Source organism: Artemia franciscana, unplaced genomic scaffold (genome assembly GCF_032884065.1).
Source record: "Artemia franciscana unplaced genomic scaffold, ASM3288406v1 PGA_scaffold_30, whole genome shotgun sequence".
NCBI classification, from domain to species: domain Eukaryota; kingdom Metazoa; phylum Arthropoda; class Branchiopoda; order Anostraca; family Artemiidae; genus Artemia; species Artemia franciscana.
The window spans coordinates 1865720-1882510 of NW_027062662.1; the positions used below are offsets into that span (position 1 = coordinate 1865720).

The following is a 16791-nucleotide window of genomic DNA, read 5'->3' on the forward strand; positions in this document are numbered from 1 at the left end:
AGTGGCAAGAAAACCATCCTTGCAACAATACTTAGTCCTAATTCCGAACCGGAAGCTAGAGTGGAGATGAAGGAGGAAAAAAATCTCTTAAACAAGTCACTTTTGAATCTGAGAGGGCAAAACCAAAGATAAATATTGCTCCTGAAAATGGTAATGTGCCATAACCAGCAAAGCATTCTCACTTTTGTGTGTCGAGAAACAAAACCTATACTAACCGACGATGAAATCCAAATATATCCAAGTGATGAGCTATCTGATGAGGACACTATCCCATTGGCCTACCGGGAGGAAAATATAATACCAAATACCAAATTCCGGCATCTTTAGGAAGAAATCACTAGGGTATCCTAGCCTTGTTGGCTGGCAACAAGGTTCAGTGTTGCATGGAAGATTTTGGCACCCCAGAGGACAAGATTACAGCAAAACACTTTTCAGATCTCGTGTTTGAAGTGCAATTTCTGACGAGTTTACTGCAATTGTTAGTATATTTTACAATTTTGAATTGTAATATACTTTTAACTGAAATGAAAATCGTTGTAATCGAATTGTAATTGCTTGAAAACGTCAGGTTTAATTGCTGAACTGACCAGCTGAACTGACCAGTTCAACTAACCCCTTAATTTCTCATTTCAGGGCTGTAAGTTTTAACTCAAGCCGTTCCTGAAATATTGCTGATTGCTCTTTTAGCAACCAGAATGCACATACTTGATTTTGATTTAGTTCAACATCCCCCTCAACAATCCCTGAAAGCGATATCTTAATATTCTTAACCTTTTTGGAGACCTGAGATTAAAATCGCCCCCGTTTTCCCAAAAATTAATCCAATATGTAATCAATGCGCAAATTGCATAACTTACAGCCCTTGCTCAAAGGCTGAGAATTCTCATATTATCCTCAAAGGTATAGTTAATGGACCTTTCACAGATGCTGAACAAAACAATAATCTCAAGATTTTAATCAGATCTCTTTAAGAGGGTGGGCAGCAAATACAGGCATAGGAGGGAATAGAGCACACTAACACTGTTGCAATGCCAATAATATAGGGTTTCTCTGAATAAGTTTTCACTTATTCAGAGATTCATATTTTTTGTCGTTCTACTTGGTACTTAAGAATTTATTCGATATAACATTATCTTTAACATTGTGTTTTAGGTTTTAGTCGCATTCCTGTTTTTGTATAATAAATTTTGCTGTATTGATCTAATTAATTTTTTTTTAGCTTGCCTCTCAATAGATCAAGAAACCCATAAGTATATAAAGTATATGAGAGCTATTTTGAGACAATCAGTAAATTCCTTACTTTAAGTCACAATTAGTAACTTACTTACTATAAATAGCTATGAAAATAACTAACTTACTGAATCCCTATAAAGAAGTGTATCATTTTCCAAATATGGTATAAGGTTATGGACAATATCATACTTCGTCAAATGATTCGGGTTATCAATAACAGTGTTGCAAATGGCACTCTAAAAGAAGAAAAATAATTATAAGAGGGAGAGATTTAAAACACAACACATTTACACACTGAGGCATTAGTTTCAACTAATTTGACGGTTCTTGTATCATTTTTAATGACAAATCACTTGTGTAGTGCTTCTTTATATTAATATTTGAAATACACAGACCTCGTTTTCAGCTAACTAAAGACTTTGAAGGGCCTCATACAGGCACGTACACAATAATTTTTTTTCGGAGGTGAGCCAACAATACAAAAACTTGACAATTTGAATAAGAAGAGCCCGGAAATTCCAATATACTTAGGATTTCAGGTGTGGTGGGCCCAAAGTACCCACCTTCCTACATCAATGGTCCCATACAGCCATAGTTTAAGCCTAGGGCACAACCAAAAAAAAAGAAACATTGTCTCAGCACTGCCTTCACGAAGTAGACATTAGTCTACAAAACACGTTATGTTACAACATAAATTTCACAGAAGACAAAACCTGAAAATATTTCGTTAGTTTTTATGGCACTTGGTATCTACCAAGTGACATATAGCGATCGTAAATTCTGTCGGTCGGTCTATCTGTCCCAGTTTTGCTAGTTTAGGCACTTACAGGTAAGCTAGGACGATGAAATTTGGCTGGCGTATGAGGAACCAGACCAGATTAAATTAGAAATTGCCGTTTTCTCGATTCGATCATCTGAAGTGGAGGACGGTTAAACCGGAAAAAATAGAAAAAATGATTTTTAATTTCTGAACGGATGATCAGATCTTAATGAAACTTGATGTTTGGAAGGATATCGTGTCTCAGAACTATTATTTTAAGTCCCAACCAGATTCGGTGACATTGGGGGGAGTTTGGGGCGGGGGGAACCTAAAATCTTGGAAAACGCTGAGAGTGGGGGGATCAGGACGATACTTAGTGGGAAAAATAAGCACAAGTACTAAATACGTGATTGACATAGCCGGAACGGATCCGATCTCTTTGGGGGAGTTGGGGGGAGGTTAATTCTGAAAAATTAGAAACATTGAGGTATTTTTAACTTACGAAGGAGTGATCAGATCTTAATGAAATTTCATATTAAGAATGACCTCGTAACTCAGATCTCTTATTTTAAATCCCGACCGGATCCGGTATCATTGGGTGGGGGGGGGGGGCGGAAATCTTGGCGGAAAGCGGAGAGATCAGGATGAAACTTGGTGGGAAGAATAAGCACAAGTCCAAGATACGTGACTGACATAACCGGACCGGATCCGCTCTCTTTGGTTGAGTTGGGGGGGGGGGTGATTCGCAAAAATCAGAAAAATGATGTATTTGTAACTTATGAACGGATGATCAGATCTTAATCAAATTTGATATTAAGAAGGATCTTGTTATTTGGACGTCTCATTTTAAATCCCGACCAGATCCAGTGACATTGGGGGGAGTTGGATGGGGAAGCCGGAATTCTTGGTTAACGTGAAAACCAAGATATCTTACGAATGGGTGATCAGATCTTAATGAAACTTGATATATAGAAGAATCGTATGTCTCAGATGCTCAATTTTCAATTCGATGCGGATCCGAAGACATAGAGGGTTGGAGGGGGAAACAAATCTTGGAAACCGCTTAGAGTGGAGAGATCGGGATGAAACTTGGTGGGTAGAATAAGTAAATGTCGTAGATACGTGACTGACGTAACCGGAATGGATCCACTCTCTTTGGAGCAGTTAGGGGGGATCAGTGCTTTGGCGAGTTCAGTGCTTCTGGACGTGCTAAGACGATGAAAATTGGTATGTGTGTCAGGGACCTGCACAAATTGACTTGATAAAGTCGTTTTCCCCGACTCGACCTTCTGGGGGGCTGAAGAAAGAGGAAAAATTAGAAAAAATGTGGTATTTTTAACTTACGAGTGGCTGATCCAATCTTAATGAATTTTTGATATTTAGAAGGACCTCGTGTCTCAGAGCTCTTATTTTAAATCTCAACCGACATTAAGTCTCTGATTTTCCTTTTAAATCAATCTATTGATTCTTAGAATTTTGCTAGAGCTCATATGACATGAGCTCTTGGCTCTTCCGGTCTCGTCACAAGTGCCATATGAGCTCTTAGCTCTTGTTTAACTTTTATTGACGATTTTTGTCAGAAATGGGTCCACGGCCCAGGCTGTGGACCCATTCCGCAGAGTGGACCCGTTCAGAGTAATAAGGACCCGTTCCAAAAGATAAGAAGGCGGTATACGAAATGTGGTTTGTCAGACAACATGTATTTTAGAAGAGAGGGAAAAACTTTCAATTGTTTCGAAGGTTTTTGATTAATTGTTTCGAAGGTTTTTGATTTTTATTAATGATTCAGAGGCAGTTTAAGAAGAGGGACAGAGGGGGTACTTGACCCGGGCGCAGAAATTTTTAGAGAGCAAAATTTCAAATAAATAATCTAACGGTTATAACTATTTTGTAATTTATGGATATTTTATTTTTATTAATATAAAGTAGAGGGTTCAGGTAATAAATGAAAATAAGTATTAAATAATTAATTAATTAATAACATAATTAAAATAATTAAATTAATAACAATTAAATAACTTAAATAATAAACTAAAAAATAATTGAAACATAAACGATTAATTAACTAATATATTGAAAAAATATGTTAATAAATAAAAGTTTTGTTTAAATTTGGCCTGAAAATGTTGTGGGGGAAAGGGGGATACACTAATCAAGGTTTTTCCCCAGGTACAAGAGAGACCAGAACCGGCTGTAATGATGGTTGTCCAAAATATATCAACAACCCGAAATATACCAACAACCACAACAACCCGAAATATATCAACAACACAAGAGCATGAGATCCAATTGAGAGTTCAAGGTGAAAGAACAGGTTTAACAGATCCTTGTTCAGAAGACTAAGTCACTAAGACTATGAATAAATGAAGGTGAAGAGGAGATGTTGGGGAACAAGAAGACCGATCAAGTGGATACCTTCACTTACCTGAATAGTATTATTAGAAAAGATGGTGGATGTAGTGAAGACGTTAAAAGTAGAAAGATTGAAAAAAGCTTGGAAAAATAGGAAGATAAGTCTGCAAACTAAGATTTAGAATATTATAAGCTAGAGTGACAACAGTGGTCATGCATAGTTCTGAAACGTGGGCGAAAGGTTTTGTTGAATTTTTTCGAGAAGAATTGTCAACGGACTATTTTGGGCACCCAGTTAGCTCTACGAAAATGTAGTTCTGTCTCACATTCTAGGGCTATATGGAGAGAAAGGTTAATCTGATTAACACATATTTTGCGGACAAAGGACGACATATTGCCAAAGATCGTACTCTTTGGACATCCACCTACGGCCAAACGAAAGGTAGGTCATCCACAAATGGGACGAAAAGTAGTCGTACGATAGGATTAAAGATAATTTGAACTTCTTGGAAGGGTGTAAAGAGGGAAGCTTTGAATAGATTGTTATAAAGGAGGAGTAAAATGTATGTTGTCTAGCATATCACTGCTTACATACCACCATCCTCTCTTTTAAAAAATGCCAACCCATACTTTAAATCGGTTGTCCATCCAATAATGACAACAATCGTTATTAAAAATAAAGAAATGCCTAAAAAAATGTCAGTTTTTCCTCTCCTGTAAAATGTATGTTGTGTAACTTCACTGCTTACATACCACCATCTTCTCTTTTAAAAAATGCCACCCTGTACTTTAAATGGGTTGTCCATCCATTAATGACAGCAATCGTTATTGTTTTAAGCATTTCTTTATGTTTAATAATGATTGTTGTCATTATTGGATGGACAACCGATTTAAAGTACAGGGTGGTATTTTTTAAAAGAGAGGATGGTGGTATGTAAGCAGTGATATGCTAGACAACATACATTTTACGGGAGAGGAAAAAACTGAATTTTTTTAGAAATTTCTTTATTTTTAATAACGATTGTTGTCATTATTGGATGGACAACCCATTTAAAGCACAAGGTGGCATTTTTTAAAAGAAAGGATGGTGGTATCTAAGCAGCGATATGTTAGACAACATACATTTTACATGCACAACCCAGTTAAAGTACAGGGTGACATTTCTTTTTGAGAGAAGATGGTGGTATGACAACATACATTTTACAGGAGAGGAAAAAACTGAATTTTTTAAGACATTTCTTTATTTTCAATAACGATTGCTGTCATTAATGGAAGGACAACCCATTTAAAGTACAGGGTGGCATTTTTTTAAAAAGAAGATGGTGGCATGTAAGCAGTGATATGTCAGACAACATACATTTTACAGGAGAGGAAAAAACTGAAATTTTGTTTTGACATTCCTTTATTTTTAATAACGATTGTTGTCATTAATGGATGGACAACCTAGTTAAAGTACAGGGTGGCATTTTTTAAAAGAAAAGATGGTGGTATGTAAGCAGTGATATGTCAGACAACATACATTCCACAGGAGAGGAAAAACCTGAAATTTTTTTTAGACATTCCTTTATTTTTAATAACGATTGCTGTTTAATAATGGATGGTTAATAATGATTGTTGTCATTAATGGATGGACAACCCAGTTAAAGTACAGGGAGGCATTTTTCAAAAGAGAAGATGGTGGTATGTAAGCAGTGATATGTCAGACAACATGCATTTTACAGGAGAGGAAAAAACTGAAATTTTTTTTTAGACATTCCCTTATTTTTAATAACGATTGCTGTCATTAATGGATGGACAACCCATTTAAAGTACAGGGTGGCATTTTTTAAAAGAGAAGATGGTGGTATGTAAGCAGTGATATGTCACACAACATGCATTTTACAGGAGAGGAAAAAACTGAAATTTTTTTTATACATTTCTTTATTTTTAATAACGATTGCTGTCATTAATGGATGGACAACCCAGTTAAAGTACAGGGAGGCATTTTTTTTAAAAGAAAATGGTAGTTATAAGCAGTGATATGTTAGGCAACATACATTTTACAGGAGAGGAAAAACTGAAATTGTTTTAAGCATTTCTTTATTTTTAATAACGATTGTTGTCATTAATGGATGGACAACCCATTTAAAGTACAGGGTGGCATTTTTTAAAAGAGAAGATGGTGGTATGTATGCAGTGATATGTCAGACAACATACATTTTACAGGAGAGGAAAAAACTGAAATTTTTTTTAGACATTCCTTTATTTTTAATAACGATTGTTGTCATTAATGGATGGACAACCCATTTAAAGTATAGGGTGGCATTTTTTAAAAGAGAGGATGGTGGTATGTGAGCAGTGATATGCTAGACAACATACATTTTACAGGAGAGGAAAAAACTTAATTTTTTTAGAAATTTCTTTATTTTTAATAACGATTGTTGTCATTAATGGATGGAAAACACATTTAAAGTACAGGGTGGCATTTTTTAAAAGAGAAGATGGTGGTATGTAAGCAGTGATAAGTCAGACAACATACATTTTACAGGAGAGGAAAAAACTGAAATTTTTTTTAGACATTCCTTTATTTTTAATAACGATTGCTGTCATTAATGGATGAACAACCCATTTAAAGTGCAGGAGGGTATTTTTAAAAGGGAAAATGGTGGTATGTAAGCAGTGATATGTTAGACAACATAAATTTTACAGGAGAGGAAAAAACTGAAATTTTTTTTAGACATTCCCTTATTTTTAATAACGATTCCTGTCATTAATGGATGGACAACCCATTTAAAGTACAGGGTGGCATTTTTTAAAAGAGAAGATGGTGGTATGTAAGCAGTGATATGCTAGACAACATACATTTTACATGAGAGGGAAAAACTGAAATCTTTTTTTAGAAATTTCTTTATTTTTAATAACGATTGTTGTCATTAATGGATGGACAACCCATTTAAAGTACAGGGTGGCATTTTTTAAAAGAGAAGATGGTGGTATGTAAGCAGTGATATGTCAGACAACATACATTTTACAGGAGAGGAAAAAACTAAAATTTTTTTGAGACATTCCTTTATTTTTAATAACGATTGTTGTCATTAATGGATGAACAACCCATTTAAAGTACAGGGTGGCATTTTTTAAAAGAGAGGATGGTGGTATGTAAGCAGTGATATGCTAGACAACATACATTTTACAGGAGAGGAAAAAACTTAATTTTTTTTAGAAATTTCTTTATTTTTAATAACGATTGTTGTCATTAATGGATGGACAACCCATTTAATGTACAGGGTGGCATTTTTTAAAAGAGAAGATGGTGGTATGTAAGCAGTGATATGTCACACAACATGCATTTTACAGGAGAGGAAAAAACTGAAATGTTTTTAGACATTCCTTTATTTTAAATAACGATTGCTGTCATTAATGGATGGACAACCCATTTAAAGTACAGGAGGGTATTTTTTTAAAGGGAAAATGGTGGTATGTAAGCAGTGATATGTCAGACAACATACATTTTACAGAAGAGGAAAAAACTGAAATTTTTTTTAGACATTTCTTTATTTTTAATAACGATTGCTGTCATGGGCAACCCATTTAAAGTACAGGGTGACATTTTTTAAAAGAGTAAATGGTGTTATGTAAGCATTGATATCTTAGACAACATAAATTTTACAGGAGAGGAAAAACTGAAATTTTTTTTAGACATTCCTTTATTTTTAATAATGATTGCTGTCTTAATAGATGGACAACCCAGTTAAAGTAAAGGAGGGCATTTTTTTAAAAGGGAAAATGGTGGTATGTAAGCAGTGATATGTTAGACAACATAAATTTTACAGGAGAGGAAAAAACTGAATTTTTTTTAGACATTTCTTTATTTTTAATAACGATTGTTGTCATTAATGGATTGACAACCTAGTTAAAGTACAAGGTGGAATTTTTTAAAAGAGAAGATGGTGGTATGTAAGCAGTGATATGTCAGAAAACATATATTTTACAGGAGAGGAAAACACTGAATTTTTTTTAGACATTTCTTTATTTTAATAACGATTGTTTTCATTAATGGATGGACAACCCAGTTAAAGTACAGGGTGGTATTTTTTAAAAGAGAAGATGGTGGTATGTAAGCAGTGATATGTCAAACAACATACATTTTACACGAGTTGGGAAAACTGAAAAAAAATTTAGGGTTTTCAATTGTGATTAATGAGTGTTGCCAGAAAAGTATCAACAACCGAAGTTAGAGCCAAGTTAAGGAGATATATTTTTTATTTGAGACACTTTTTTCTTAAATTCTTTAAAATCAAGATCAGGATTTAGTAAACGTATGAGGCTTGTCTTGGGCCGTAAATCAATTTTTGGAAGTTGAATTTAGTCAGACGAAGTTTGTCCAAGGTCATGAAAGGCAGTACTCTTTGTAGGGAAACAGATAAAATTGGACAACATACATTTTACAGGAAAGCGAAATACTAGAGAAAATTTTGGGGATTTGGATTTTTGCGAATAGTTTAAAGATATTAAAGATTTGGATTTTTGCGAATATTAAAGATAAGAAAATAAAAAAAAATACAATTTTGAAATCAAAAGTTACAAGTTGGAGCTATTTCTATATTTTACAAAATATGGTATAGCAAATTTTGAAAAACTTTAACCTGTAATTACTTTGAAAACCGGAAAAAGAAAGCAAATTAAATCAATAGATTTAACACATTAAATCTAACTTTATAAATATGATTTTGACACAAATATCCCACGTACTACCTATTAAATGAATACAGCCCAGTTTCATAAGTATTCTCTTGGCAGTTAGCCCAAATAATAATTTGACTCATAAATATCAACCAAACTCAAGGATCAAATTTAAACGTGTATCTCCATAATTTATTCCTCAAGTTTTACGTTTTAGCTGTGTAATATTAGCAGCCAAGTCTATTGAACTTCGTTTCGAGGGAAGGGGGAATTACTTTTTATCCTAATTAAATAAAAAAAACAAGTGTTTTTAACTGATAGTAAGGAGCAACATTAAAACTTAAAACGAACAGAAATTACTCCGTATATGAAAGAGGCTTTTCCTCATCAACGCCTCGCTCTTTAACTTTACTTTTGACTTGACTCTCTTAACTCTTTCTCTTAACTCTACTTTTTAAAACAGTAAGAAACTTTAGCGTGGTTCTTTGATACGCTGAATCTGATGGTGTGATTTTCGTTAAGATTGTATGACTTTTAGGGGTTGTTTCCCCTGTTTTCAAAAATGAGGCAAATTTTTTCAGGCTCGTAACTTTTGATGGGTATAACTGGTCTTGATGAAACTTAATATTTAAAATCAGCATTAAAATGCGATTCTTTTGATGTAACTATTGGTATCAAAATTCCATTTGTTAGAGTTTCGGCTCCTATTGAGCCGGGTCGCTCCTTACTACAGTTTATATGTAAAGTTTTATACTACAGTTTGTTACCACAAACTGTTTGAAAAGAATACAACCTATGTTCTTTTCCTATGCCCTTTGAGCAACCACCTCCACTACTTGTTTAATAGTAATAAAAACTCACAATATGCATTGTTGGGATGATAATATTTGGTTTTTGCGAATCCCATTCTGCAGCCACTGCTAATGACAATGGGTAGCTACTCACTTTAAATACTTGACCACCAGGGGTTTTGAGCTTCTTGCTATCGAGATTTATTTCATATTGTCCATCACACTCAACAACATTTACATTTTGGTAAAAACGCTTTCGTGCTGAAAAACGAACAGAAATTAAATTTAAACAAGAAACTTATTCCACAGGAGAAGTTTTTCAAAGAAAACTAAATTGGTACATTAAATCTAATACCAGTGAAAATAAAGTCAAATAGTAGTTCAAGCTTCAAATGAACACAAATTGCAATCGATATATGAGCAATCTGGAAGTAAATTACAATAAATAGTAAAGAAAAACTAAACAGACAGAAACTACCATAAACAGGAGTTGGATAATATAGTATGTTATCCCTTTTGTACCAGATAAATATCCCTTTTCTCCTACATATAAACTGCCTTCATCCGCACTTTAGGTGTATTAATTTTTCAGGCTTAATTTCAATCAAGATGGCACATTGGCTTATAATATTAATATTTCTATACGAGTCAAGTTTTAGACAGTGATTCATGAATGCTCCGTCTGCTTTGTCAGAAGCTCTAGGTCCCTATTTTGTTTTTATCTTGGTATTAAATAAAAAAACAAGTTTTTTTAACTGAAAGTAACGAGGCGACATTAAAACTTAAAACGAACAGAAATTACTTCGTATATAAAAGGGGCTGCTACCTCATCAACACCCCGCTATTTATGCTAAAGTTTGACTCTTTCTCTCAACTCTTCTTTTTAAAACATCGAAAAACCTTAGTGTAAAGAGTGGGGCGTTGATGAGAAAGCAGTCCCTTTTATATACGAAGTAATTTCTGTTCGTTTTAAGTTTTAATGTCGCTCCTTACTTCAGTTAAAAAAAACTTTTTTTTTATTTAATTTCTGAACGTTTTTGAATCAATGCATGTTTAGATTTTGGCTCTCCGCAGAGGAATAATTAAAACGAAATTTGCATATTTATCTTTTTTGGCTATATGGCTTTCTCATAGTTTTGATCCAATGATATTGAGAAAAAAAGAGCGGGGGAGGAAGCCTAGTTGCCCTCCGATTTTTTGGTTACTTAAAAAGGCAACTAGAACTTTTAATTTTTTACGAATGTTTTTATTAGTAAAAGATGTACATAACTTAAAAATTAGCCTACGTAACGAACTTTTGCAATCTCATGTTTTTATTACATATATGAGGGGGTTAAACCCCTCGTTAGTACCTCGCTCTTTACACTAAAGCTTAAATTTTGTCCAAATTCATTAAGAATGACCCCTGAGTCACAAAATCCGTAGAATAGATAGTTGAAATTACTAAAAATACTTTAGCGTAAAGAGCGAGGTATTAGGAGGAGGTGAGCCCCTCATATGCGTAATAATTTCTGTTCATTTTAATTTTTAATGCTGCTCCTTACTTCCAGCTGAAAAAACTTTTTCATATTTATTTTTTCATTGTTTTTTTTTTAATAATGCTAGAAAATCCTGCGCTCCCTTCATGGAAATTTTCTTCCCCCGTGACAAATTCCTCGATGGAAAGTTCCCCAACATATCCCCCTCTTCTCAACCCCTCCCCCCAACCAAAAATCTCCCTGAAAACGTCTGCACACTTCCCAATAACCATTACTATATGTAAGCACTGGTCAAAGTTTGTAACTTGTAGCCCCTCCCACGGGAACTGTGGGGGAGTAAGTCGTTCCCAAACACATAATTATAAGGTTTTTCGACTACGCTGAATAAAATGGCTATCTCAGAATTTTGATCCGGTGATTTTGAGAAAATAATTAACGTGAGATTCCTAGGTGCCCTCCGATTTTTTTGGTCACTTAAAAAGGGCACTAGAACTTTTCATCTCCGTTAGAATGAGCCCTCTCGCGACATTCTAGGACCACTGGGTCGATACGATCACCCCTAGAAAAAACAAATAAACACGCATCCGTGATCTGCCTTCTGGCAAAAAATACAAAATTCCACATTTTTGTAGATAGGAGCTTGAAACTCCTACAATAGGGTTCTCTGATACGCTGAATCTGATGGTGTGATTTCCTTAAGATTCTATAACTTTTAGGGGGTGTTTCCCCTATTTTCTAAAATAAGGCAATATTTTCTCAGGTAACTTTTGATGGGTAAGACTAAACTTGATGAAACTTACATATTTAAAATCAGCATTAAAATGTGGTTCTTTTGATGTAGCTTTTGGTATCAAAATTACATTTTTTAGAGTTTTTGTTACTATTGAGCTGGGTCGCTCCTTACTAAAGTTCGTTACCACGAACTGTTTGATTTCAAGTTTAGTACCTAGTCTGTTCAGGACTTTTTTGCATAAGGCTGCAATTTTTGGTCTGTGTTATAATATTGTGAACTAAAGTGAGTTATATTTCCTAACATTACTTTTAGTTATTCCCCAGCCCATTTTCGAATAAGGGAAGGGACTTAAGACGATTTCTAAGCAAATGTTCAAGTGCTGTATGCACGTTTAACATTCTTGGTGGATAGTGGCCAGATTCTTTTCAATTATGGTAGCAGCAGGCTATTGTACCCCGTCTCTAGAGATTGGTGAGGATCTGACTCTAAACCTCCCAAATATCGGTGACAGCAATTGAATCCACGTTTTTGGAAGATTTGGACTGGTTTAGCCAATAAAAATAATAGCCAACAAATTCCGCTTAAAAAAAATTAGCTAAAATATTAATACAGAAAAACAACAAACTTCCTAAATTACACAACATTAACTTGCGTCTAAGAGGCGGTTTGAAAATTCAGACATTCATGAGCTTATTACCTCGCAAATAAAGGAAATATATCGGAGCACATAAATGAATTAGGTCTATTTCGGATCGGGAAAAGAGGAGAAGAATCTCCCCGTGTAGAAGTAAAGACTATAGGGTTGTAAGAGAGCAGAAGAGGTAGCAAACGTCAAACTTCGATGAGTTATCTAGCTGATAATTGGAATTAGTGATATTATTTGACATTAGTGACATTAGTGATACCATTAGTGATACCACTTAGTGATATTACTACCACTTTATTATATTACTACCACTATATTATATACCACTATTAGTGATACCACATTAGTGATATGACATTAGTGATACCATTTGATATTATATTCAGGTTCGGAGAAAAGATGATTTTTCGAATGGCAAACTTACAAGAATTTGTCTGTGAATTTGTATGGAGGGTCAGGTAAATCTGTCCTTGGAAATTTGTTCCACGACAAGACTCAGGCTCGTAATACTTACCTATATTTTTGGCTTCCTAAAGACTAGGGTCTTACTGAAAAACTAAGGTTTCTTGAGTTTTTTTAGAGTTAAAATCATGACGTAGGATTTATTGATTTCATGGATAGCAAAGGACTATTGAGATCTTTAAATTGTTCTTTTATTTTCTGCAGGCCATTAAAGAACTTTCTTGTTTCTATTCCTTTTTGCTGTGTAGGTTTTCTTTTCAGTAAATCGGTAGTTTTTCAAAATTCTACAAATATAGAAAAATATTCATGAGCCAGTTTATTTAAAAGTCTTTCAAAATATGTTGTATAAATTGGGAAGCACTGATTTTTGTTCTTTACTTTCATCAGGAAAACTAAGTTAATTTTTGTATGTTTTAAAAATACTGACAATAAACCTTATAAAAAGATTGTTCTAACTTAAGCAAATAGACGTAAGAAGCAAGGTTTTGCAAATATAGGGCAAAATATACGTTTAACTTCGCATCTCTCTTAAGTTTTCAATGCTTAAGATTGTTTTGAGTAATGAAAGTGTAAGTAATTACTATGGTTTTAAGTTGTGTATTGTAACTGCCATCTGTTCGGACATTCTTCCCTGTACCGTGTTGTCTAGAGCAAGTACCTTGTACCGTTGTTGTTCGCAGTCAATCAGCATATACCTCCTAGGTTTAGAATTTATTAAAAGTAATCAACAATTATACGCTGTCTTCTCGCAGAGTTCAGTAGGAACCGTCTCGTTATAATTAGACTCGGCTACCCATAAATATCAGCCACCCTGTAGACTCACCCCGATTAAACCCTCACTCCATCTAGGACAGTGATCCTCCCATACCTTGTTACATTGGAGTGGGTCCAGCGTGGTTACCTCACTAAACCTAGTAGCCATAGCCTCTCTACTTTACTACAATAAGGTAACCAAGACCTCAGAGTTTCATAATCAATTAATTTGGCTTTCAAAGCTTTATTAAACATTTGACTACAATGTTGCCTGAAAGCTAGTTCCATTGGCAGCTGTTGGGAGGTGGAGGGCTTATTTACCCCCTAATTTTCGCCCTTGTCAATAATAATAAAAAATGTAGTCTTTACATTGGAAAAGATTCGTTTCTGGCAAATTCACCAAAAAAAAAAATGAAACAAACTGCATTATATAGGTGCCATATGGCACTTTACGAAGATGTTGCCAAGTAAATTTTATAAAAAAGTGATTACATATAAAAACTAGCTTTTAAATGAGACCCTAAACAGCTCTTTATGATACTCCAGTGCCCTGCCAGCAACAAAGAAAAAACAAACCAAGACAAAACAGAGAAGAAATCAGTGCTAGTCACAAAAAAGTGATTTTTCTCTAATCACTTTTTTGTAGTGATTCTACAATATTCTGCAATTGTACATTGTGATTCTACAATGTAGTGATTCTATTTGTAGTGATTCTACAAATAGAGGCTATAAGCGTCCTGTATATGATTTCCGGCAATGGCTATTCTAATTGTGTACTTTTCATTATGACCCAACGCTATTTTCAATTGCTTTCATGTCTTTTTCTGAGTTTCTGTAAATTTATTTTGGAAATAACATTTTACTCTCGAAATAATCGAAATAATTTCGGACTAATCGAAATAATAGTTACCATGTCTGAATTAGCCACAAATAGAATTTTTGTCACATAAGTTATTTTTTTATGTATTGTTAAACTTTTAACTATTATGAGCCGTGGCTTGCAATTTACTAGGTTGCAGCTATTGCTTGATCCATGACAGCATAGCCACATTCACGGAAAACACCCGCAGTATTGGTTGAGTTTTTGGATGTATGTCTGACGTCCCCAAAAGGAAGACACGGTTAAGATCTATCAGACAAGGAGAGGAATCAGTAAAGTTACATGTTAACTCGAGTAGAAGATGATAAAGAAGATTACAACAGCAACGCTTTAAGAAATTTGTAAAAAAATTTCTTGTGATATTTGCCTTGATTTATCAGCAGTCAAGTGAATAAATCGTGCACCAAGCCATCTTCTGGACCACACTGTGGTAGTCCACACCACACCACAGCTATTATACTTAAATATTTATATATATATATATATATATATATATATATATATATATATATATATATATATATATATATATATATATATATATATATATATATATATATATATATATATATATATATATATATATATATATATATATATATATATATATATATATATATATATATATATATATATATATATATATATAAATCAATTTGTAATAAATAACAAACTCTTGCCTATACTAACTTGCATAGGCAACTTAACATTGTTGTTGATTGATATTAATCTGGGTTGCAGCAGTAGCTAGCAACCTAGTAAAAGGTAATCACATCCAATGGCAAGAAATGTAATAGCCAATAACTCAAACTCTTGCCTATACTAACTTGCATAGGCAACTTAACATTGTTGTTGATTGATATTAATCTGGGTTGCAGCAGTAGCTAGCAACCTAGTAAAAGGTAATCACATCCAATGGCAAGAAATGTAATAGCCAATAACTCATAAAAATAGAGTCAGATAGTGTAAATAGTTTAAATAGTGTAAAAGTACACTAAAACAAAAAGTACACTATTAGAATTGCCTTGTCCAAAAACCCTACATGGGAAAGTTACCGTCCCTTGGCTTGAACAACAAGGCAAATATATTGGCTAGAAAATCAAGAAAAGTGGAAGCTACTACAATATTCTTCATAAATGACATTGTCTTTCTTTTCCTCAGATAACAGGGTACTGGAGCATCATAGAGCTGTTCAACGGCTTATTTTAATAGAAATTGCCACATCTTTTGTAATTGAAACTTTTTTAAAAATGTAAACGGTTTTTCCACTAAAAACTCCAATTTTCACAAGACTGTAGTAGTTGTTTTATAGTAAGAGCAAGAGCTAAGAGCTCATATGGCACTTGTGACGAGGCGAGAAGAGCTAAGAGCCAAAAGATCATATGGTATGAGCTCTAACAAAATTCTATGAATCAATAGATTGATTTGAAAAGGAAAATAAGAGGCTTAATGCCGGTCAGGATTTAAGATAAGAGCTTTGAGTCACGATGTCCTTCTAAATATCAAAATTCATTAAGATCCGATCACCCACTCGTAAGTTATAAATACCTAATTTTTTCTAATTTTTCCTCTCCCTTTAGCCCCCCAGATGGTAGAATCTAGGAAAACGACATTATCAAGTCAAATTGTGCAGCTCCCTGACACGCCTACCAATTTTCATCGTCCTAGCACGTCCAGAAGCACCAAACTCGCCAAATCACTGAACCCCTCTCCCCAACTCCCCCAAAGAGAGTGAATCCAGTACGATTCTGTCAATCACGTATCAAGGACATTTGTTTATTCTATCCACCAAGCTTCATCCCGATTCCTCCACTCCAAGTGTTTTTCCAAGATTTCCCCCTCCAACTCCTCCCAATGTCAAAAGATCTGGTCGGGATTTGAAATAAGAGCTCTGAGACATGAATTCCTTCTAAAAAATCAAATTTCATTAAGATCCGATCATCTATTCGTAAGATGAAAATACCGCAATTTTCACGTTTCCAAAAATTCCGGTTTCCCCCTCCAACTCCCCCCAATGTCACAGGATCTGGTCGGAATTTAA

At 34.2% G+C, this 16791-nt stretch overlaps 1 protein-coding gene across 1 annotated transcript in view; it reads right to left on the bottom strand.

The window, feature by feature from the left end:
- LOC136041609 (ATP synthase mitochondrial F1 complex assembly factor 2-like) overlaps positions 1–16791 on the bottom strand; it is a 41792-nt gene that overhangs the window by 14546 nt on the left and 10455 nt on the right. The window contains exons 2-3 of the mRNA XM_065726318.1: positions 9869–10059; positions 1359–1469 (exon numbers count right to left, since the gene is read on the bottom strand). Coding sequence (XP_065582390.1) covers positions 1359–1469; positions 9869–10059 — 302 coding nt within the window. The remainder of the gene's footprint in view (positions 1–1358; positions 1470–9868; positions 10060–16791) is intronic.